Raw genomic sequence first — 22,903 nt, 5'->3', positions numbered from 1 at the left:
CCAGCGTGATATGATAGCACAGCAGCAGATAGGGCTTTTGCCTGGCACACAGTTGACCCAGGACTGACCCAGGTTCAGACCCTGGTTAATGTCTTCCATCCCTTATGGTCCCCCAGAGCCAGATTAACCTCGAGTACCGCTGGATGTGGCCCAAAATAAAACAAACAAAATATTCCCAAAGAATAAAAGCCTAAGGGCTGGAGTGATAGCACAGTGTAGGTCTTTTGCCTTGCATGTGGCTGACCCTGGGATGGACTCAGGTTTGATTCCTAGCATCCCATATGGTCCTCAGAGCCTGCTAGGAGTGATTTCTGAGCACAGAGCCAGGAGTTAACTCCTGAATGCCCCCCAGATGGGGCTCAAAAACAAAGAAGTAAAAGCTTAGATCTAGTGGGTTTACCAGTGAATTCTGCCAAACATTAAGGAGATTGTACAGTGTGTAGGGCATGTGCCTAGCATATGGTTGACCCAGGTTTAACACCAGTATCCTACATAGTTCCCTTAAGCACACCAGGAGTAATTCCAAAGTGCAAAGCCAAGAGTAACTGCTGAGCACCATTGGCTATGGCTGAATAAAACCCAATTCCCAAACCAAACTCGGAGCCAGAAAGAGTGCAGTAGAGTACTTGCCTTGCATTCAGCCAACCCAGGTTCAATCCATGGCATCCTTTGTTGTCTCCCAAGCCTCCCCAGGAGTAATTCCTGAGTGTAGAGCCAGGAGCAACCCCTGAGCATCGATGGGTGTGGCCCCCAACAAGTAAACAAATAGCAAAGAAATGGAATTCTTTCCCAGTAGCTTCTGAAACACCAATATTACTAATATCAAAAGCAAGTAGACTGTTGAGGAAGTTTCAGGCTAATATCCCCTTTGAAAATTGATACAAAGATCCTCAAGGAAATTTAGTGAACTGACCACAGTAATATATATCAAAATTATACACCATGATCAAGTGGATTTAGTTCAGAAATGCAAGAATAGTTCAGTGTCCTTGAAATGAATTCATGTAATATATCAACAAAAGGAGTTAAAATTAGATGACCATACCAATAGATGCAGAGTTGGGTTTTGATAAGGTTCACCATCTATTCATGATTAAAAAAAAACAACAACAACAACAAAATAGAAGGAATCGTAAGATTGTAATGGCCGTAACAAACCCTCAGCCAATATTCTCACTGATGAAAAAATGAAAGCATTCCTTAAGACATCAGGCACAAGGCAAGTATGTTCAGTAGGCTTATGAAAAAAGTATTTATTGTCACTTAGTATTAGGAAATTCTACTCAGACCAACAATGAGGTAACTAATTTCAACATTGAGACTGGTCTGTATCAGAAAGACTGAAAACAGCCAGTGTTGGCAGGGAATGTGATGAAAAAGAAACCATCATTCACTGTTGGAAAAGGATTGGAATTTGTTTCAACTCCATTTAAAATAACATGATTTCTTAAAAAAAGAAAAAAACAAGAATAGTGTTCCTATATAACCAACCTAGTGATTTCATTTCTTGGTGTCTACTCCAAACACAAAAACAAACTTTTAGAAAGCTTTATGTACCCCTATTTTTATTGAAACACTTAAATACAATAGTCAGCAATAGCCTAAATATCTAGTGATGTGAAAAAAAGTGATACATTGTACAATGGCATACTAATGAACAGTAAGAAAAGATAAAATCTTTCAGTTAATTGCAGCTTGGGTTAAACTAAAAGTATAGTCTATGTTAAGTGAAGTAAGCCAGGAAGAAGGACAAATACTTTATGATCTCACTCATCTGTGGAATATAGAGAAAAGGACAGAATTGAACAATGAAAATTCCTTGACTTTGGATAGTAAACTCAGATTACCACTCAGATTAGTAGGGGAGAGGTGAGTGAAACTGAAAAGGTGGGCTTTAAAGTAACAAAGACACTCATTGGGAGTGTTGAGAGTGTTGAGGTGGTGTTGAGATCAGGTGACTTTAAACATTAAAAACATAAACTAGGGGCCAGAGCGGTGGCGCAGAGCTTGCCGGCGCTAATCCAGGATGAACCATGGTTTGATCCCCTGGTGTCCCATATGGTCCCCAAAGCCAGGAGCAATTTTTGAGCGCATAGCCAAGAGTAACCCCTGAGCATCATCAGGTGTGACCCAAAAAAAACAAACAAAAAACCCATAAACTAATATTGACGCTATTATAATTAAGTTACTAAAAACTCTAGAAGGATTAAAGAACAGTATATAATGAAGAATACTGAGTCAAAGGGAAAATTTTTAGATAAACTGTCAACAAAATTGACATGATAGATTAAGACTACGTTTAGAAAAAAAAAAAGAAGGGGGTTGGGGAGAGGTAACACAATGTGCAGGTACACTTGTCTTGTATGTCGTTGACCTGGATTTGATTCTGGCACCTTGAGCCCTGCCAGAAGTGATCCCTGAGCACTGTTGCGTGTGTCTCAAAACAAAATCAAAAAGTAAGGAGCAAACAACATAGACCGTTAAATAATCACTATATATAACACTGTTTCCCCGAAATTAAGACAGTGTCTTATATTAATTTTTGCTCCCAAAGATGCACTATGCACTATTTTTCAGGGGATGTCTTATTTTTCCATGAAGAAGAATATGGTATACATTTATTGTTAAATGAAAATAAAGGAAATTTATTACCTATTTACAGTATGGTGTCAGGATTCAATGTAACATCACTGATTGCTAGACACCAGTTGGAGCAGTCCTAGCAACAGTTCATGGTAAATTTTCATTTCGAGACATTCTGAGGGGGCTTTATATTCAGAGGGATGCCTTATACTTCACCTAGAAGGAAGCCTGTAAGTAGGTCTTAATTTTGGAGGATGTTTTATTTTCAGGGAAACGTGGTAATACTAGAAGATTTTAAAGGTAGGACAACTAAAAAGAATAGAAGATTCTATAACACTGATATACACAGGAACATTCAATTCACCTTAAAAATTCTGTACTCAGGATTAGTCTATATTAAAGAAATATAGCATGTTTTGTAATCCTTATTGATCTATATTTTAGTATTTATATTTTTTTTATTATTTTAAGGGCCACTCCAGTCGTGGTTGGGGCTCTTAAGTCATATCCAGTAGCACTGGAGGTGGGATACTTGTAGTTACAGCAATTAAACCCAGGATTTCTAAATAGAAAGTTTGTGCTCTACTACTTGAGCTACATCTCTACCCCTCTTGTATTATTATATTTTGGAATAACCAGTTTTCTCTTTCTTAAAGTGAAGGTTTGATATGTTGGAATATTACTTTTGAAGTGCCAGCTATTGAGCCTTAGACTTTACACATGAAAAGATGATGTTCTACCACTGAGGCTATATGCAGACTCCCAGATGTTTTTAAATATTTCTTTTATTGTGATGGTTATTTGGCTGTTGTATCATGCTAATAATTGTATAATATAATCTCATTATTGTGAAATTTTTCTTTTTTTTTTTAGCTTACATCTGAAATGTTTGAAGCCGATCTTGAGAAAGCATTGTTACTAAGTACATTAGAATATGAAGAACATAAAAAGGTATTTATTGATGTAGATATTTTAGAGGTTTTAAGTCTTTAAAGCTAAGACTACCTTTTCTTTTTTGTTTTGTTTTTTGTTTTTTGGGCCACACCCGGCAGCGCTCAGGTTACTCCTGGCTCTACACTCAGAAATTGCTCCTGGCAGGCTCGGGGAACCATATGGAATGCCAGGATTCAGGATTTGAACCACCATCCTTCTGAATGAAAGGCAGATACTTTTACCTCCATGTTATCTCTTCGGCCCCTATCTTTTCATTCATCATTAACTAAATAGAATCATGAATATTTTACAGTTGATATCTCTTTAGATTTTTGAGCACAAAATCAGGAGTAAGCCCTGAGCACCACGAGGTATGGTTCTCAAAACAAAACAAAAAATTACAGGAATTGTTTTTGCTATTTGAAGTTAAAAAATAAAAGTCAGTAAAATGAACTTTATTCCGGTTTGTTACTTTTACTCTTCATATTCCAAAATAATTCATAATACTGATCTTTCTTGCTATTTGTCTGTTTAGACACAAAGATTATAGTAGAATTATGGAAATAGACTTTCAACTTACTCTAGAAAAGTTGACTTAACTTATACATTAGGAGATAAAATTTATCAAATAGAATATTTAACATATATAATAAAGTATAGATACATGTTAAAATTCTAAAGCTAAAATAATTATGTTTTTGCTTGGAAGGGTGAGCAGCAATTAAGGTACACACACCTACCAAGCACCCAACTCCAGCCACCTTTTGGTCAATGCTGGAGGTCTCCAGCATCCCCAGTCCTGCAGGACTCAAAAGTAGCATTGCTTACCTGAATCTTGTGATGAGTCAGTGGCTTACTGGCAAAGAATCCTTGTGTCACCATTAGGTCTCCTGAGCTCCCATACCCCAAATAATAAGTAAAATTATTGCTGGTATATTTAGATAAAGAAATAGAGTAGATCATGCTGATAAAATATGGTTCCAGCTGCTTTTCTTGGAAGAGTTACATACCACAAAATATTAGTTTTATGATATAGTTGTGATTTTTGAAGAATAAAGGTACTTCTTTTATATGCCAGGCTTAATTTGATGTGATAGCATTGATTTAATTGAGTTTTAATTCAATATTCCAATAAAATAATACATTAGCCTGCATATTATGTAATTAACATTTAGAATGGCATTTTTAGTCTATTTCATTTATCATTTACCAAATGTTTGTTTATACATGTATTTAACTTAATGAGGTAGCAAGAGTATAAATGCTTTTATATTTTAGGATCCAGGCTATCACACCACATACACCAAACCCAAATCAATATCCCAAATCTAATATCCAGTTTCTTTCTCTTCCCCTCCCCCCCACTTGGACCTTCAAGTCAGAAGGCTCCCCAAGCATCTGTAGAATCTCTCTTTACCCCCACTTATATAACGTTGGCCCACCTACCCTCAGGGGCAGTTCACTGGAGAAGTCTTAACTGAAAGGCATCAGTTAAAAAGGAAAGAGAGGCTTGTGCAAAGGGCCTTGGGGCTGAATCCCATTCTCATTGGTGTCACTTTTTAAATTTTTTTAGGTTTTTCAGCAGCCCCACTCCCCCCCCCCCCACACACACACACACACACTGGTTACTCCTGGCTATGCACTCAGAAATCCCTCCAGGCTCGGGGAATCTAACCACGGTCCATCCTAGGCTAGAATCAGCAAGACAGACATCTTTTTTTGTTTGTTTGTTTTTTGTTTTTTGTTTTTGGGTCACACCCGTTTGACGCTCAGGGGTTACTCCTGGCTATGCGCTCAGAAATCGCTCCTGGCTTGGGGGAACCATATGGGACACCGGGGGATCGAACCTCGGAAGACAGACATCTTATAGCTCCGCACTACCACTTCAACCCCTTGAATGTCTATTGACATCCCAGTTCTTTTTATACAGAAATCCTCAGTTTACTGAAATAACTGTAAACTGTGGGTTTGAAAAACAGTGGATATAGCGGCTAGAGATACAGTCTCCTGAGCCTTATTTAAGTGATCATGAACACCAGGTTTGCTCAAAAACAAAAACAAAACAAAACAAAAAATAGTATAGTGGATAAAATTCTTGTCTTGGATGTAGTTGACCTGGGTTAAATCCCCTGCATCACATATGTTCATCAATTCTCACTAGGAGTAATTGATTTCATTGCATAAAGGCAAGAATAAGCCCAAGCATCACTGGATACTGCCTCTAAAATAATAAATGTTTAAAGATGTTTTAAAAGAACAGTGTATGGACCTGGAGAGATAGAACAGCGGCATTTGCCTTGTAAGCGGCCGATCCAGGACCAAAGGTGGTTGGTTCGAATCTCGGTGTCCCATGTGGTCCCCCGTGCCTGCCAGGAGCTATTTCTGAGCAGACAGCCAGGAGTAACCTCTGAGCAACACCGGGTGTGGCCCAAAAACCAAAAAAAAAAAAAACAAAACAAAAAACAAAAAACAAAAAAACCCAGAAATAGCAACTATATTTTAAAATAAAGTTTGGGAAAAAGAAGCCACCAAAGGAGACAATAGTTATTAGAAGTGAGGCCAGAGCAATAGCATGGTGATAGGGCATTTGCCTTGCATGCAGAAGGATGGTGGTTCGAATCCCAGCATCCCATATGGTTCCCTGAGCCTGCCAGGAGTAATTTCTGAGTGCATAGCCAAGAGGAACTCCTGAGCGCTGCCAGATGTGACCCAAAAACCAAAAAAAAAAAAAAAGTTATCAGAAGTATGGTAAAAGAACCAAAAGATACTTGAAAAACTAATGGCTGGGCCCGGAGAGATAGCACAGCGGCGTTTGCCTTGCAAGCAGCCGATCCAGGACCAAAGGTGGTTGGTTCAAATTCCGGTATCCCATGTGGTCCCCCGTGCTTGCCAGGAGCTGTTTCTGAGCAGACAGCCAGGAGTGACCCCTGAGCACCGCCGGGTGTGACCCAAAAACCAAAAAAAAAAAGAAAAAAAAAACTAATGGCTTTTGGATTTAGTATTTAAGTGGAGTTTGATCTTAATTTTAGAGAATAACAGATGCCAGGAAAATAAATTAGTTATAGATGTTTATGATAAATAATTATTTAAGCACAGTGATTACAAATATGTTTGTAATTGGGTTTCAAAATGCACAGCCTCCTTCACCAGTGCAACTTTCCCAGCCACTGTTGTCCCTGCCTGTCTTCAAGATAGGCATTGTATTTCTCTGTCATTTTTATGATAGCTGTTAGTGAAGTTATTTCTCTAATTGCACTTACCACTCTTTGTGATAAACTTCTTATCATGGGCTGATCCTTACAGCCCTCATCTTTATTTTTTCTCGGTGTTATGATTAAAATGTCTTTTCTTTTTCTTAAATCCAACAGATGAGTGAGACTATTTTGTACTTATCTCTCTCCCTATGACTTATTTCACTCATCATAATAGTCTCCAAATCCATCCATGTATAAGCAAAGTTTTTTACTTCATTTCTTCTATCAGCTATATAGTATTCCATTGTACCATTTTTCTTTAGCCATTCATCTGTTGTTGGGCATCTGAGTTGTTTCCAGATTCTGGCTATGGTAAATAGTGCTCTGATGAACATAGGAGAGCAGAGGGCTATATGCTCAGAGATTGCCCTGGTTTGGGGGGGACCATATGGGATGCCAAGGAATAGAACCACGGTCCATCCTAGGCTAGCACACGCAAGGCAGACGCCTTACGCCCTGCACCACCACTCCGGCCTTCTTGTTAATTTCTGTCAAAACCTTGTATATTTTAGATATTAGCTCCTTATCTGATGGGTGTTGTATGAATAGTTTCTCCCAATCCATGGGTGAGATTTTTTACCCTAGTCACTGTTTCCCTTGAAGTTCAGAAACTTCTCAGTTTAATGTAATCTCATTTGTTTATCTCTGCTTCCACTTGTTTGGAGAGTGATGTTTCCTCCTTGAAGATGCCTTTAATTTTAATGTCATTGAATGCTTTGCCTATGTTTCCTTCTCTATACCTTGCAATTTAGGTCTGATATCAAGGGCTTTAATTCATTTTGATTTGATCTTTGTGCATGGTGTTAGATCAGGGGTCTCAAACTCGCGGCCCGCGGGCTGTTTTCGGCCCTCCATACAACATTTTGTGGCCTGTGGCCGGCCTTCAAATATCGCAGTATTCGTGATTATTTGCTTACCGAATAATCGCAATAAAAATCGCATTAGTAAAGAAAAATATCGCATTAAACATTCCCATACCCCGAGCAGTTCTATTTGGGGTATGCAAATGTTTAATGCGATTTTTTGTGATTTTTTTTCTTACTAATGCGATTTTTTTATTGTGAATATTTGGTAAGTGAATAATCGCGAATACTTTGCTCCTAGCGCAGATGTCATTTTTGCTGCTCCTGCCCGCTGTCCCTTGCATTATCAGAGGCCGAAGGGAGAGAAGTTTATTACAGAATTAGATTTTGTCATACCTTCATCATGACTTCATCAAAGCCTGCAGTGAAGAGAAAGATTGATGACGAGCACAGATAATTTCAGGAAAAGTGGGAGACGCAGTATTTCTTTGTTAAGCACGTCTTATTTGCTCAGAGAAAGTTGCAGTGCACAAGGAATACAACTTGAAATGCCACTATTCAACTAAACATGCTGTAGAATGTGCAAAATATCAAGGAATGAGAGAGCCAAGCAGGTTCCCAGTCCTAAAGCATGTCTAATGAGGCAACAAGATTTCTTCAAGAAAGCAACCAAAGAGAATGTTGCATCAGTTGAAGTTAGTTGCATTGTTACTGAGATGATTGCTAAGGCAGGGAAACCATTCACAGAAGGAGAGTTTGTTAATCAATGCATGTTACAGGCTGCAAGTATTATCTGTCTGGAAAAGAAAGGTCAGTTTAGCAAAATCAGCCTTTCTGCCAACACTGGCAGAGCACATTTCTGACATGTCAAGTGACCTTTATCATCAACTGTGTGAGAAAGTCAAATGTTTTGATGCATACTCAGTTGCTCTTGATGAGGGCACAGCTATGACAGACACTGCGCAGCTCACAATTTATGTCCATGGTGTTGATTGCAATTTTGAATTGACAGAGGAGCTGCTCACAATAATTCCAATGCATGGCCAGACCACCGCTAATGAGATATTTCAGCATCTGTGTGATGCCATTGAGAATGCAGGTTTGCCATGGAAGAGGTTTGTTGGAATAATAACCGATGGAGCGCCATCGATGACAGGGAGGAAAAATGGACTTGTGGCACTTGTTCAAAAAAAAAACTTGAAGAGGAGGGTGTAGAGAAGGCCATTGCTCTTCACTGCATTATCCATCAGCAGGCCCTTTGCACTAAATGCCTGCCGTGTGACAATGTGATGTCTGTTCTTGTGAAATGCATCAACCAAATCAGATCCAGGGTCTTAAAGCACAGGAGGTCCCGTGCTTTTTTTAGAGGAAATGGAGTCAGAATATGGAGATGTGCTCTATTTCACCGAGGTATGTTGGCTCAGCAGGGGAAATGTCCTGAAAAGATTTTTTGGGTTGAGAGAAGTGAAAGCCTTCATGGAGAAGGATGGGAATGCTGTTTCTGAGTTGAGTGATCACAAATGGCTCATGGACTTAGCTTTTCTTGTTGACATCACACATAAGCTGAATGTACTAAACAAGCTGTTACAAGGCCCAGGGCAGCTTATCTGTGCTGCCTATGACAACGTAAGAGCATTCTCCACAAAACTTGTGTTATGGAAATCCCAGCTCTCTCAGACAAACCTTTGCCATTTCCCAGCATGCAAGGACATTGTGGATGCAGGCATACCATTCAGTGGTGAGAAATGTATTGATGCTATTTTTAAGCTAGAGAAGGATTTTTTTTTTTTTTTTTTTGGTTTTTGGGCCACACCCATTTGACGCTCAGGGGTTACTCCTGGCTGTGCTCAGAAATCGCCCCTGCTTGGGCGGACCATATGGGATGCCAGGGGATCGAACTGCGGTCCATCCTACGCTAGCACTTGCAAGGCAGACACCTTACCTCTATTGCCACCTTCCCAGCCCACAGAGAAGGAATTTGATCACAAATTTTCAGACTTCAAAAGGCACAGAGCCACTTTCCAAATTTTTGGGGACCCCTTTTCCTTTGATGTGCAAGATGCCCCTCCTATGCTTCAAATGGAGCTCATTGACCCACAGTGCAACTCTGATCTCAAAGCCAAGTTCAGGGAGATTAGTGGAAAAGCAGACATGCATGGGCAGTTTTTGAGATAATTGCCCCCCAGCTTCCCTGAGCTTTCCCGAATGTTCAAGCGCACCATGCCTTTTTGGGAGCACATATCTGTGTGAAAAGTTATTCTCCACATTGAACTTCAATAAGTCAAAGTACAAGTCTAGACTTAATGATGATCATCTTCAAGCCAGACTGAGGGTCTCAACTGCTTCCTCTCTAAAGCCAAATGTGGTTCAGATTTGTGAGAAGAAGCACTGTCAAGTCTCTGGCAGCAAGGAATAGGCAAAAGATGCCATGTTCAGAAGAACTGTTCATGATCTTCACTCAATGTTCTATTCATGTTCAGAAGAAATAATTAAAGCTGTTAATAATGACGTTTGAGGACTTTTCTTTTTGTGAAATCCCTTATGCGGCCCTGCCTCACCCCGACTTTGCCTCCTGCGTCCCCCAGGTAAATTGAGTTTGAGACCCCTGTGTTAGATAAAGGTCCGAGATTGCTTTTTTTACATGTGGCTGACCAGTAATACCAACATAGTCCCAAAACCATTTGGTGAAGAGGCTTTTCTTGCTCCGTTTTGCATTTCTTACCTCCTTATCAAAGATTAGTTGATTGTAAGTTTGAGGATCATTCTCTGAACATTCAAGTCTATTTCATTGGTCTCAGGGTCTGTCTTTATTTCAGTGTCATGCTGGAATGATTATTGCTTTGTAGTACAATTTAAAGTTCGTGAAAGTGATGCCTCCCATCTTCTTTTTCCTTAGGGCTGTTTTAGCTATTCTTGACCACTTATTGTTCCAGAGGAATTTCAGGAGTGTATGATCTACTTCTTTGGAGAATGTCATGGGTATCCTTAGAGGGATTGCAGTAAATCTGTACAATGCTTTGGGGACTATTGTGATTTTAATGATGTTACTCCTCCCAGTTCATGAGTAAGATGTATGTCTCCATTTCCTGTGTCCTCTTGTATTTCTTGAAGCAGTGTTTTATAGCTTTCTTTGTATAGACCAGGGGTCCAGTTCACTGTCCCTCAGACCATTGGAGGGTCTGACTATACTAAAAACAAAACTTATGAACGAATTCTTATGCACACTGCATATATCTTATTTTGCAATGAAGAAACAAAACAGATACAAATACAATATGTGGCCCGTGGGCCATAGTTTGAGGACCTATAGACCCTTTACTCTTTAGTTAAGTTGACTCCAAGTTATTTGAATTTTTGTGGTATTGTGAATGGGATTAGTTTTTTAATGTCTATTTCTTCTCTATAATTATTTGTGTATAAAAAGGCCATTGACTTTTGTGTGTAAATTTTGTAGCCTGCTACTTTCCTATATAAATCTATTGCTTCTTTTTTTATTTTTTATTTTTGATTATGAGAACAATGATGCAAAGAGAAGGTAAAGTTACAGTGGAAGGACAATCGCCCATAAACAGAGTTCTCAAAAGAAATCCCCTTGCTGATGCCTAAATATTGAACTTACAGTCAAAGAACATAAGAAAAATAAGGCAGAACCCACATACAATTACTTTGTTCACAAGTCCCCCGATTGTAGTACATTATAACATTTCTTATCAGTACACAAAGCAATCAAAAGCCATGAGATGTGACTCCTTAAACATTAAAGGCATAGTATTTTTTTTTATATTTTCATGCTCGTTAGTTTAAGTTAACATCAAAAGTTTAAGGTTTTTTTTAAGGGTTAGAGTCAAAAGAACACAGTAAAAACGGTGTTAGAGTGGCAAATATTGTTTGCATAGGCCCACCAAAATATGGGGGACATGGAAAGGAAAAGCCTTGGTCTAAATACAAGGAGACCCTACCCCTGAAGTTTCCTGGCATAAGACCAATTCTAGGCTCCAGGCAAACTAGTTTATTCAATCCAAGTCATTGTCTGTAGTGCCAATACAGTTTTATTTTTCACGCAGTCTCTATTGTTGGCATCAGGTTTCTGTATTAAAGATCCTGGAATCTGTACATCCTACATTGAAGTCAGGCTGGTGTGGAGTATCCTCTAGTTTCACCTCACAATTAAGGGGCAATACAGAAAGCCCTGTCCAGTAAGCAGGTCATTATTGTTGTTAAGTCTTCTCAGTGTTAAGGGAAGTCTCTTTTGAGTAGGTTGATGTCAGAGCAGCGGTAGGGTCTTCCCTGGTAGAGGATTGCCTCCAGGTGATGTTATAGACAACCTTGGATGTTTCGTAGATGTCTTCCCTAGATCAGAGGTAGATGGAGAATGCCCATTCTTCTGAGGCCTGTGCCAGGTCTTTATGTCAATGTTCAGGGTGTAAGGTTCCATTGCACTACAAGATTTGTGTATTCCCATCTCTATTAGATAAAAACTTATTTGTATGTATAGTATTTTCCCATTTTAATGTGCCTATACAAACAAGAAATAAAACCACGTGGCATATCAGAGTATATGGGGGAGTAAGAACATGTCCAACAATACCCATGACTTGGTTCAAACATAAGCATTAAATTGAGGGACTCTTTCACCAAATTCCCTATTGAACAGTTCACAAAGAGAAGAAAAGATAAAGGAGGGAGGGGAATCATCACTGTATAAGAAAATATTCAGCAAGAGTTATAGCCGTAAAAAAAAAAAACACGCATAAAATGCTGAAGACATACGTGTCCTTTTTATACCTTTTGGAATAGTTGAGATGTTAAATCCAGGGCACCACTTAGTCTGTGACTTAGAACTCTACAGTACTTAAGTTAAAAAGGGTAAATGTGGAGTAATGATGATAGGGGGTGAGAAAGTTAAAGAGAAAAATGATTTTTGTAGGTGTGTGCGAAAGGACAGAATACAAAATGGACATTCTGCATACATAAAAACATAATTCAGTGATAGTACTATTAATGGATACTGTGTGCACGGGGGCGCTAGCCCCCGAACGGTTTTGAAAATACAGACTGGTAAGAGATTATCAGTGACTGCTTCAAGAAACTGGGAGGGAAGTTCAGGGCCCCCACCCAGCCCCTCCCTAAGAAGCCGAGTGGATAATGGGGGAAAGCCTAGGGTACCTTCAAGCTCCGCCAAAGGACCCACCTCGCTGGCTTACGCAGGCTTGTGGCCTGGGAAAGCCCTGGAGATCTGGAGCAAGGTGGTAGAGGAGTGCTGGGGTCACCCAAGTCCTGCCCCTAGGCCTGGTTAAGAAGGCCTCCGGCATGGCGGAGGCCTGCCGAAGCCTATGCTGCTAGACTCCCCTAAATCTATTGTTTCTAGGAGTTTTTTGGTAGAGTGTTTAGGATTTTCTAAGTATAGTATCATGTCTGCAGACAGTGAGAGCTTGACTTCTTCCTTTTCTATCTGTTTGCTCTTGATATCTTTTTCATGCCTAATTACTATTGAATGTAGTTCCAGTACTATATTGAGGAGAGAGGGTAAGCTTTGCCTTGTGCTAGATCTTAGTGGGGAGGCTTTCAGTTTTTCCCCATTGAGTATAATATTTGCCATGGGCTTATGAAAATGGCCTTGACTATATTGACAAAAGTACCTTCCATTCCCATCTTGTTGAGTGTTTATCACCTAATTAAATGCTTTCTCTGCATATATTGATATGATCATATAGTTTTTAATTTTTCTTTTGTTGATGTGGTGTAGTACATTGAATGTCTTGCGTATGTTGAACCATCCTTATCTCTAGACTGAATCCTACATGGTCATGGTGTATGTTTTTCTTGAGACATTGGATTCTATTCGCCAGGTTTTTTTTTTTTTTGGTTTGGTTGGTTTTTTGGGTTGTTTTTTTTTTGGAGGGGGGGCACACACAGCCGGCAGCACTCAGGGGTTATTCCTGGCTATATGCTCAAAAATAGCTCCTGGCAGGCACAGGGACCGTATGGGACACTGGGATTCGAACCAACCACCTTAGGTCCTGAATCGGCTTCTTGCAAGGCAAACATTACTGTGCTCTCTCTCCAGCCCTTCGCCAGGTTTTTGTTAAGGATCTTTGCATCCATGTTCCTCAGGGTCTATAGTTCTCTTTTTTGGTGGCATCTCTGTCTGGATTTGGTGTCAGGGTGATGTTAGCTTCATAAAACCTATTTGGGAGTATTTCTGATTTTTCAGTTTCCTGGAAAAGCCTGAAAAGTACAAGCAGTAGATCCTCTTGGAAGGTTTGAAAGAATTCATTAGTGAATCCATCAGGGCCTGGTCTTACGTTTTTGGGAAGACTTTTGATTACCATTTTAACTTCCTGAATAGTGGTGGATCTGTTGAAATATGGTAGATCATCGTGGTTCAAACCTTGGGAGGTATGAGAGCCCTGTAGTATCTGTAGTAATCTGCCTGTTTTCATTTCTGATTCAGTTTATTAAGTTTCTCTTTCTTCCTTTGTGAGTTTTGCTAGTGGTTTATCAATCTTGTCTATTTTTTCAAAGATCCAACTCTTGCTTTCATTGATTTTTTTGAATTGTTTTGTGGATTTTCCATTCATTGATTTCTGCTTGAAACTTTATTATTTCCTTCCATCTCCCTATTTTTGGTTCATTTTGTTGTTCACTTTCCAGTTTTGTAAGCTATGATATTAAGTCATTTAAGTGGACCCCTTCTTTCTTTCTGATGAATGCTTGCAAAATGATAAATTTTCCTCAGTACAGTTTTTGCTGTGTCCCACAGACTGGTAATTTGTTTTCCATTCTCATTTGTTTCCAGGAATCTTTTGATTTCCTCTTTGATTTAGTCTCTAACCCACTGGCTGTTCAGTAATGAGCAAATTAATTTCCAAGTGTTGAAATTTCCCTTCTATGTCTGCTTGTTATTCACTTCTAACTTCAGTGCATCCTGGTCTGAGAAGGTAGTTTGTACGATTTTTGTTATTCTTATTTTATGTCAGTATATTTTATGGGCTATCATGTGGTCTGTTTTGGAGAATGAAACGTGCATTGGAGAAGAATGTGTATCCAGTTTCCTGAGGGTGAAGAGCCATATATATATATATATATATATATATATATATATATATATATATATATACACTAAACCAATTCTTTTCATTGCTCCTTTCAATGCTAGTATATTCTTAGATTTTAGTCTGATTGACCTGTCAAGTGGTGACAAGACAGTGTTGAAGTCTCCCACTATTACTGTTTTATTATTGATATCTTCAAGTTTTTCAGTAGTTCTTTTAAATATTTTACTATCCCTCATTGGGTGCACATATTTTTAGGAGTGTGATTTCTTCCTGTTTTACATATTCCTTAATTATTTTCTATATAAAAAAATTTTTTTAAATATGGAACGCTTCACGAATTTGCGTGTCATCCTTGTGCAGGGGCCATGGTAATCTTCTCTGTATCATTCCAATTCTAGTATATGTGCTGCCGAAGCGAGCACTATATAAAATTTTTATTTAAGCACCATTATTACAAGCATGATTGTAGTTGGGTATATTCCTTAATTATTAATAAATGCCCATACTTGTCCCTTATAACTTTTTTAAGTCTAAAACTCTGTCATCTGAAAATAATTTGGCCACTCTAGCCTTTTTGTTTGTTTGTTTGTTTTTGTTTTTTGGGTCACACCCAGCGGCGCTCAGGGGTTACTCCTGGCTCTATGCTCAGAAATCGCTCCTGGCAGGCATAGGGGATCCATATGGGATTCCGGGATTCGAACCACCGTCCTGCATGAAAGGCAAGTGCCTTACCTCCATGCTATCTCTCCGGCCCCCACTCTAGCCTTTTTTAAGGGAGTTGTTTTCTTGAATGATTGTCCTCCAACCGTTGAATTTGAGTTTGTGTTTATTCTGGCTATTCAGATTTATTTCTTGTAGGCAGCAAAATATTGATTGGATTCAGCTTTTGATCTGTTTTGTCACTCTGTGTCTCTTAACAGGTGCTTTAGTCCATTGATATTGAGAGAGATGATTGTTATGAGATTAATTGTCATCTTTTGGTAGGAGTTTGGTATGTCTTGTGGTCTGTCTTATTTTAAAGTAGATCTTTCAGTTCATCCTTTAAGAATGGTTTAGAATCTGTGAAGTTTCTAAGCTTTTATATTTCCGTGAAGCTGTATATCTTTCCTTCAAACCTGAATGTAAGTCTGGCTGGGTGAAATACTCTTGGCGATGCATTCATTTTGTTCATTTTTGTCACTGTATCCCTCCACTGCCTTCTGGCCTTGAGGGTTTCTTTTGACAAATCTGTTGTAAATCTTAGGGATGCTTCTTTGAATGTAATTTTCCTTTTTGATCTTGCTGCTTTCAGTATTTCATCCCTATCTATGGGGTTCGTCATTGTGACTAGGACTTGTCTTGGGGTGCTTTTCTTTGGATCTCTTTTGGCTGATATTCTTTGGGCCTGTAGCTTTTTGTTGCATGCTTTCTTTAGCTTTAGGATTTTCTCTACGAGATGTCCTTTATTATTGAAACTTCATGGTTTTTTTTTTCCTTTCTCTCTGGGACTCCAATGATTCTTATGTTGTTTCTGTCGAGTTTATTAAAGACTTCTTCAGTTCCCATTTTTGAAGACTGTTCTCATTGTTTTATCATTTGTTTTGAAGCTCTTTTTCCAGCCTCTTCTATTGTATGAGTTGTTATGCATCTCATTTTCCAGCCTCAGGGTCCAAAAGCTTTTGTGTCTGTGTCCTACAGCCTTGTTGCTCTTGTGCAGGTTCAACCACTCATCTGGCTATAGATTATTGTATTAAGTTTGTTTGGTCTTAAAATGAAGAAAGTGGCTGCGAGTGGATGTATAGACCAAGGTATAGTTGTTAATATAAATTTTAGGTTTAAGAGAGAAGAAATTGAATATATAAATAAACATGTATTCTCTTATATAATTAAATAATTTAAGTTTGATTTTTTAAAGCATTATATTGATTGGTTGTTGGGCCACACCCAGCAGTGACTCCTGGCTCTGCGCTCAGAAATCACTGCTGGCAGGCTTGTGGGGGGAGGGCATATGGGATGCCAGGAATTGAACCGAGTCCCTCCCGGATCAGCCGAAAGCAAGTCAAACGCCCTACTGCTGTGCTCTCTCTCTGGCTCCAATTTTTTATTTTGTATTTGTCTTTAAAAATAGCTAAAAAAGCAAACAGATTGTTATTCACTTTTGGTCACAATAAAAATTATTTTAAAAACAATCAAAGTGTTGATTTTCCTAGTGTTAACTATAGTTTATTATTGTTTTTAGGAGTATGAAACTGCTGAAACTACTTCAATTCAGTCCAAGATTATGAATAAGAAAGATAAAAGAAAGAATCATCAGGGGAAAGACAAATCTCTCACAGTATCTCTAAAAGATTTTCAATCTGAAGGTAATGTATGAAATCTGATGTGCTGACAAAGCTTTTTTTTTTTTTTTTTTTTTTTTTTTTTTTTGGCTACATCCAGCAGTTCTCAGAGCTTTCTCCTGGTTCTGTGCTGAGGGATCACTCCAGGGACCAGTTGCAGTACCTGGATTTTGAACCAAGGTTCTATGCATGCAAGACAACTACCTTAACCCCTGTTCTATCTCTCTTACCCTATTCTAAGTTATAAGTGCCTTTCTAATATAAAATAAAAAATTATTTTGTAAATGTTACTTAAATTATAAAAATGTATAGACCTATTTAGAAATGAATTATTTGTAGTCAAAGTAATTTTTAATCAGCCACTAAAACTTTATTAAGAATTTATCTTTTTGTTCTGGCCGGAGCAGTGGTGCAAGGCATAAATCTGCCTTGTGTGCCTAGCCTAGGATGGACTGCAGTTTGAGCACAGAGCCAGCAGTAACTCCTGAGCAGTCGGGTTTGGCCCAAAAATAAAAACAAAAAACAAAAAAAGAATTTATCTTTTTGTTGGTGACCAAAGTGACAGCACAGTGGTAGAGCATTTGCTTTGCACTTAGCTGACTCAGGTTGGACCCAGATTCAATTTCTGCCATCCCATGTGGTACCCCAGCCTGCCAGGAGCAATTTCTGAGTGCAGAGCCAGGAGTAACCCTAGTGCTACTGGGTGTGACCCAAAACTAAATCAAAACAGAAAAAAAATTATCTTTTTCCATTTCTGGATTTTCACTTTTCTAAATTCACTGAAATATAAAATTAACTTTAGTAGTTTAAAATGATTATATATATATTATTGTTCTCATAATAGTGTTTTCACTTATTTGAAACTACATGGTACAATTTGTATTTTTACTCCTGGGGCCAGACCCATACAGCACAGCAGGTAGGGCATTTGCCTTGCATGTGGCTGACTGATCCCATGTAGTCCCCTGAGCCTGCCAGAGTAATTTCTGAACTCAGAACCAGGAGGAACCCCTGAGAGCCACTGGGTGTGGCTAAATAAATAAATAAATAAATAAATTTTACTCTTGGGTAAGAGTAAAGAAAATTTACTCTTACAGGATACCAGAATAGAATCTGGGTCAGCCACATGCAGTGCCCTACCCATTATGCTATGATTCCGGCCCCCAATAAGATGCTGGCTATAAATGCAGTATTATTTTGTTACGGAATGACTTTTTTTTTTTTTTTAAACCTGGTGGTGCTCAGAGGTTACTCTGAGCAGGGGCTCTGCACTCAGCAATTTTCCTGGCAGAGTCAGGGGACCATATGGGATGCTAGGGATCCACTTCGTACAAGGCAAACACTACCCAGACTATCGCTCCAGTTCCCCTTTTATTTAACACACCTGTCTCCTTTATTATAATGTGATCCTTCATAAATCTGAGGGTTTATTTCTAGGCTCTTGATTTTATTCTGTTGGTTTAGAAGTCTGATTTTATTATAGTATCACTTCTTTTTATTATTAGAGTTGTATAAAGTCAGGAAACACAGTGATCCTATTTGTTTTTTCTCCAAATTACTTTGACTCTGGGTACTTTTTTTTTTTTTTTTTTTGGTTTTTGGGTCACACCTGGCAGCACTCAGGGTTACTCAGGGTTACTCCTGGCTCTATGCTCAGAAATCACTCCTGGCAGGCTCAGGGGACCATATGGGATGCTGGGATTCAAACCACTGACCTTCTGCATAAAAGGTGAACGCCTTATCTCCATGCCATCTCTCTGGCCCCATAGGTAGTTTTCTTGTTTCATACAATTGTGGCAGTGTTTATTCTATGTGTCTCTCTGAAGAATTCCATTGGAATTTTGATAGGGACTTCATTTCATTGAATCATAAGGTTTTGGGTAAATTGGTCATTTTAGCAATGTTAATCCTTGCATTGGAACTGCTTTACCATTTCTTTATGCATTCAGTTTAATAGTGGCATAGTTTTTGATTTATCAGAAGACTTTCACCTCTGTTGATTCCTAGGTTCTTGGTGATTTTGAACACATTTGTAAGTGGGATTGTTTTTCTGGTTTTGGATTTTTGATCATATCCAGCTGTGCTTAGGGACTACTCTAGGGGTAGTGCTTAAGGGTCACCCACTTCTGTGAGTGGTTCCTGGAGGACCAGTCAGTCATTGTTGGAATCTGACTCCTGGACTCTAGCTTGCAAAGCATATACTCCATATACTCCTTCAGGTTATTTCCCAGGCTTGGAATTTCCTTTTTGAATTTTTTCTCTTCTAGTTTGTTGTTTGCACATATAAATAGCTTTTTATTTGTTTGTTTTTGTTTTGGGATCACACCCAGCAATGTTCAGGGATTACTCTTGGCTCTATACTCAAATTGCTCCTGACAGTCTTGGTGGAACATATGGGATGCCGGGATTCGAACCACCGTCCTTCTGCATGCAAGGCAAATGCCTTCCATGTTACCTCTCCGACCCCAGAAAGAGCATTTTTTTATCTATTGACTTTGTGACTTGTAACTTTACTGTTAGTCTGTTGTTTCTAAAAGATTTTGGTAAAGGCGTATTATGTATATTATCATGAGTTATAAAAAGTGAAAGATAAGCTTTTGTTTTTTATTTTCAGTTTGAATTCCTTTTTTATTTGTTTACTTTGTATAGATAGGGTATATTCCAATGTTATGTTGAATAATAGCAATATGAATAGATATGCCTGCCTTGTTCCTCAGGTCACCAATTTAAATATGATGCACAGTCTCTTAGAATCTTATATATCTGGGGCCAGAAATATAGCACAGCAGTAGGGCGTTTGCCTTGCATGCAGCCAGCCCAGAATAGACTTAGGTTCAGTTCCCAACATCCCATATGGTCCCCTGAACTTGCCAGGAGTGATTTCTAAGCATAGAGCCAGGAATAACCTCTGAGACTGCTAGGTATAGCCCAAAAACAAAAACAAAAATAAAATTTTATATATCTCTCTGGATTCCCTTTGTCTTTTTCTTATTCCTTTTCAGAAATAATTTTTGATTATAATAAATAAAATAATTTGGTTAGATTTATTTAAGTTTTTTGATAATTACTCTACAAATCCACATATGTTTTTAAAGTTTACTCCATAGTATTATCAAATCACTATGATTGATGTATTTAAGATCAAAAATCAGACATTTAGTTTAAAGAATACAAATTACCACTCTACCTTTTATTCTACAAAGGCTGTGGATTGTACAAATTTTATAGTTACAAATATTTTATCATTTGATTTTACATATATTTCTAGTTTCCTTCTCCCACCAAATTATATAGAACTAAAATTATCTCTATGGAATCCATAAAATTTAATAATACTAAAAATACTTAATAATACTCTTGGTATGAGTAGAATTTACTAGGATATAAAATCTAGATCCCTAAGCTGATAAAATCAATAACTATATTCTGAATTTTAGTATCTTAGTCATAGAAAATTAAATTTTATGAATTCAGAAAAAAACAGAAATGATATCTAGAATTCTTTTTTTGATATCTGTATATCTTATTATAATTTGAAAATCTTTTCAGTTAGGTTGTTGAAATATTTTTGCATATTTAAAGTTCATTTCCTCCAGTGAAATCTCACTTTTTTTTCATTCACAGATCATGTTAGTAGAAAGACTGAGGTAAGTTTTTGAAACCATTTTATTCTGGAAACTTATTTTAAATATATTTTAATGCTTAGCAATAAATAATTTTGAAAGAGTAGCTACTAAGGGTTATTTCACAGATTTCTTATATTTCACAGATTTCTTAAGAGTATACGCAGTCATTTCTGACAAATAAGGATTACAATACAATAAAATATTAATGTAAAGTGCACTATCTTTTGGCACTTTTTGCAGGGACCACACCTAAAAGTACTCAGGGATTATTGATGGTGGAGAACCAAAGAGAATGCTGAGGGTCAAACTCAGGTCGGCCACTTGCAAGACAAGCACCTTACCTGCTATACTATTGCTCAGGTCTCTCATTTGGCTTTAACACCCTAATTTGTTGCGTCTGAACTAAAAGGCCACAATATGTACATTTAAATTTTAAGGGAAAGGGCTATAACACTCCAAGTGTGTACTTCATTAAAATATCTCCAAAAAGGGCCAGAGCAATAGCACAGAGAGTAGTGTGTTTGCCTTGCATGTAGCCAGTCCAGGTTAGATTCCTGGCATCCCTTATGGTCCCGAGTCCACCAGGAGTGATTCCTGAGCACAGAGCCATGAGTAATCTCTGACTACTGCCAGGTATGGCCCAAAAACAAAACAAAACAATAAAGAAAGAAAAATAGAAAAGAAAATATCCCAAAACCATGATTTAAGATATTTAAGAATTCTCATGGAATTCAGTTCTAATACCACTTATTGGCCTCTATCCCCAAACACAAAAATATTCATTTGAAAAATTTATGTTCATCATCATACTCAATATAGTAGCTAAGATATTGAAACAACATGTGTGTATATACATATATATGGAATACTATGCAGCTGTAAGAACAAAAATTATGCAACTTGCAGCAGTCTGAGTGAATTTAATGAATATAATGCTTAGTAGGAAGGATAGATATGGAATGGTCTCCCTCATATGTGGGGCTTAAAGATTCATAGCAAGGTAGCAACAAAGGGCTAAAGACATAACAGGAGAACTGATCCACAGAATTCAGTTGGGGTGAAGAACATTGGAATCATTGAGGAGAAAGGTGTCTACACTGGTGATGGGTTTAGTGTTGGAATTATGTGCATGAGAAACTATTAAGAGTCTTAAAAACTGCAACATCATAATAAAAATTAAAATAATAAAAAATTTTAAGATATTTAGGAATTTTGGAAATACTGTTAGATTGGCTGTGATATATCTATACATAAGATTGACCTTACCATTTATTTCTCATGCCATTTATTAAAAGACAATGTAGCCTCCATATAATTTGCTATTGGTTATTTCCTTTTTTAATTTAATCACAGTGAAATAGCAAAATTCTTGATTGGATTCTAAGCATGCAATGTTTCAAATCATGTCCTCTTTCCTCCATCATTGCCACACCCACACCCATTTGCCTCCTGTCTCCCAGTCAGCTTCTGTTTCTTTTTTTTTAATTTATTTTTTTTGTATTGTGGTTTATAGTACTTCTACTGATAGGGTTTCATACATAATAACAGGGTTTCATACATAATAACGTAACACCTTCTGCATCTCCTCTTCCTCCTGGTTGAGTACTCCCCTCCCCCCATAATTGCTGCCCATTTCTACATTACCCCCATCCCTACATCCTGTTCCCCAGTCCCATCAAGTAGCATGTTTCCTACTGAATACTAGTTCTCATTTTTATTATTTCCATTGTCTTTGGGCATTCAATTTTTCTATCATGTTTCTTAATAGCCTGCATGATACTTTTTTGGACACTTATGTTGTTTTTAGATTTAGGCTATTGTGGATAGTGCTGCAAGGAACATGGGAATGCAAATGTCTTTTCTTCATTTTGTTTTGGTACTCTTGGAGTATATTCCAAAAGTGGATTGCTGAGTCAAATGGAATCTCAGTTCCTGGATTTCTTAGTAATATCCATATTGTTTTCCAGAAAAGCTGTACCAGACGACATTGCTACCAGCAGTAAATGAGAATTCCTTCCTCCTGCATCCACGTCAGCACTGGTTGTTCTTACTCTTTTTGATGTGTACCAGTTTCTGTGCTGTGAGATAATATCTCATTGTTTTGATTTTCATCTGCCTGATTAGTGATATGGAACTTTTTTTTTCATGTGCCCTTTGTCCATCTGTATTTCTTCTTTGATGAAGTTTCTGTTTATCTCTTCCCATTTTTTGATGGGTTTGGTTGTTTCCTTTTTGTAAAATTCTACCAGTTCCTTATGTATCTTTGATATTAACCCATTCTCAAGTGATTAGGGGTAAATACTTTTTCAGTTCGTGGGCTGTTTCTGT

General features: G+C 37.9%; 1 protein-coding gene and 1 non-coding gene across 2 annotated transcripts in view; one reads left to right on the top strand and one right to left on the bottom strand.

The window, feature by feature from the left end:
* Positions 1-22,903, top strand: part of GKAP1 (G kinase anchoring protein 1) — a 73,391-nt gene that overhangs the window by 15,146 nt on the left and 35,342 nt on the right. Inside the window, exons 3-5 of the mRNA XM_049770704.1 lie at positions 3,457-3,534; positions 16,850-16,973; positions 20,574-20,596. Of these exons, the coding sequence (XP_049626661.1) occupies positions 3,457-3,534; positions 16,850-16,973; positions 20,574-20,596 (225 nt within the window). The remainder of the gene's footprint in view (positions 1-3,456; positions 3,535-16,849; positions 16,974-20,573; positions 20,597-22,903) is intronic.
* LOC126005755 (U6 spliceosomal RNA) lies at positions 14,947-15,053 on the bottom strand. The gene has a single exon (XR_007494791.1). It is a non-coding gene; the product is annotated as a U6 spliceosomal RNA (small nuclear RNA).

Source organism: Suncus etruscus, chromosome 3 (genome assembly GCF_024139225.1).
Source record: "Suncus etruscus isolate mSunEtr1 chromosome 3, mSunEtr1.pri.cur, whole genome shotgun sequence".
In the NCBI taxonomy this organism is placed as follows: Eukaryota; Metazoa; Chordata; class Mammalia; order Eulipotyphla; family Soricidae; genus Suncus; species Suncus etruscus.
The sequence above is the reverse complement of the archived record's forward strand: the minus strand, read 5'-3'. Positions and strand labels throughout refer to the sequence as shown.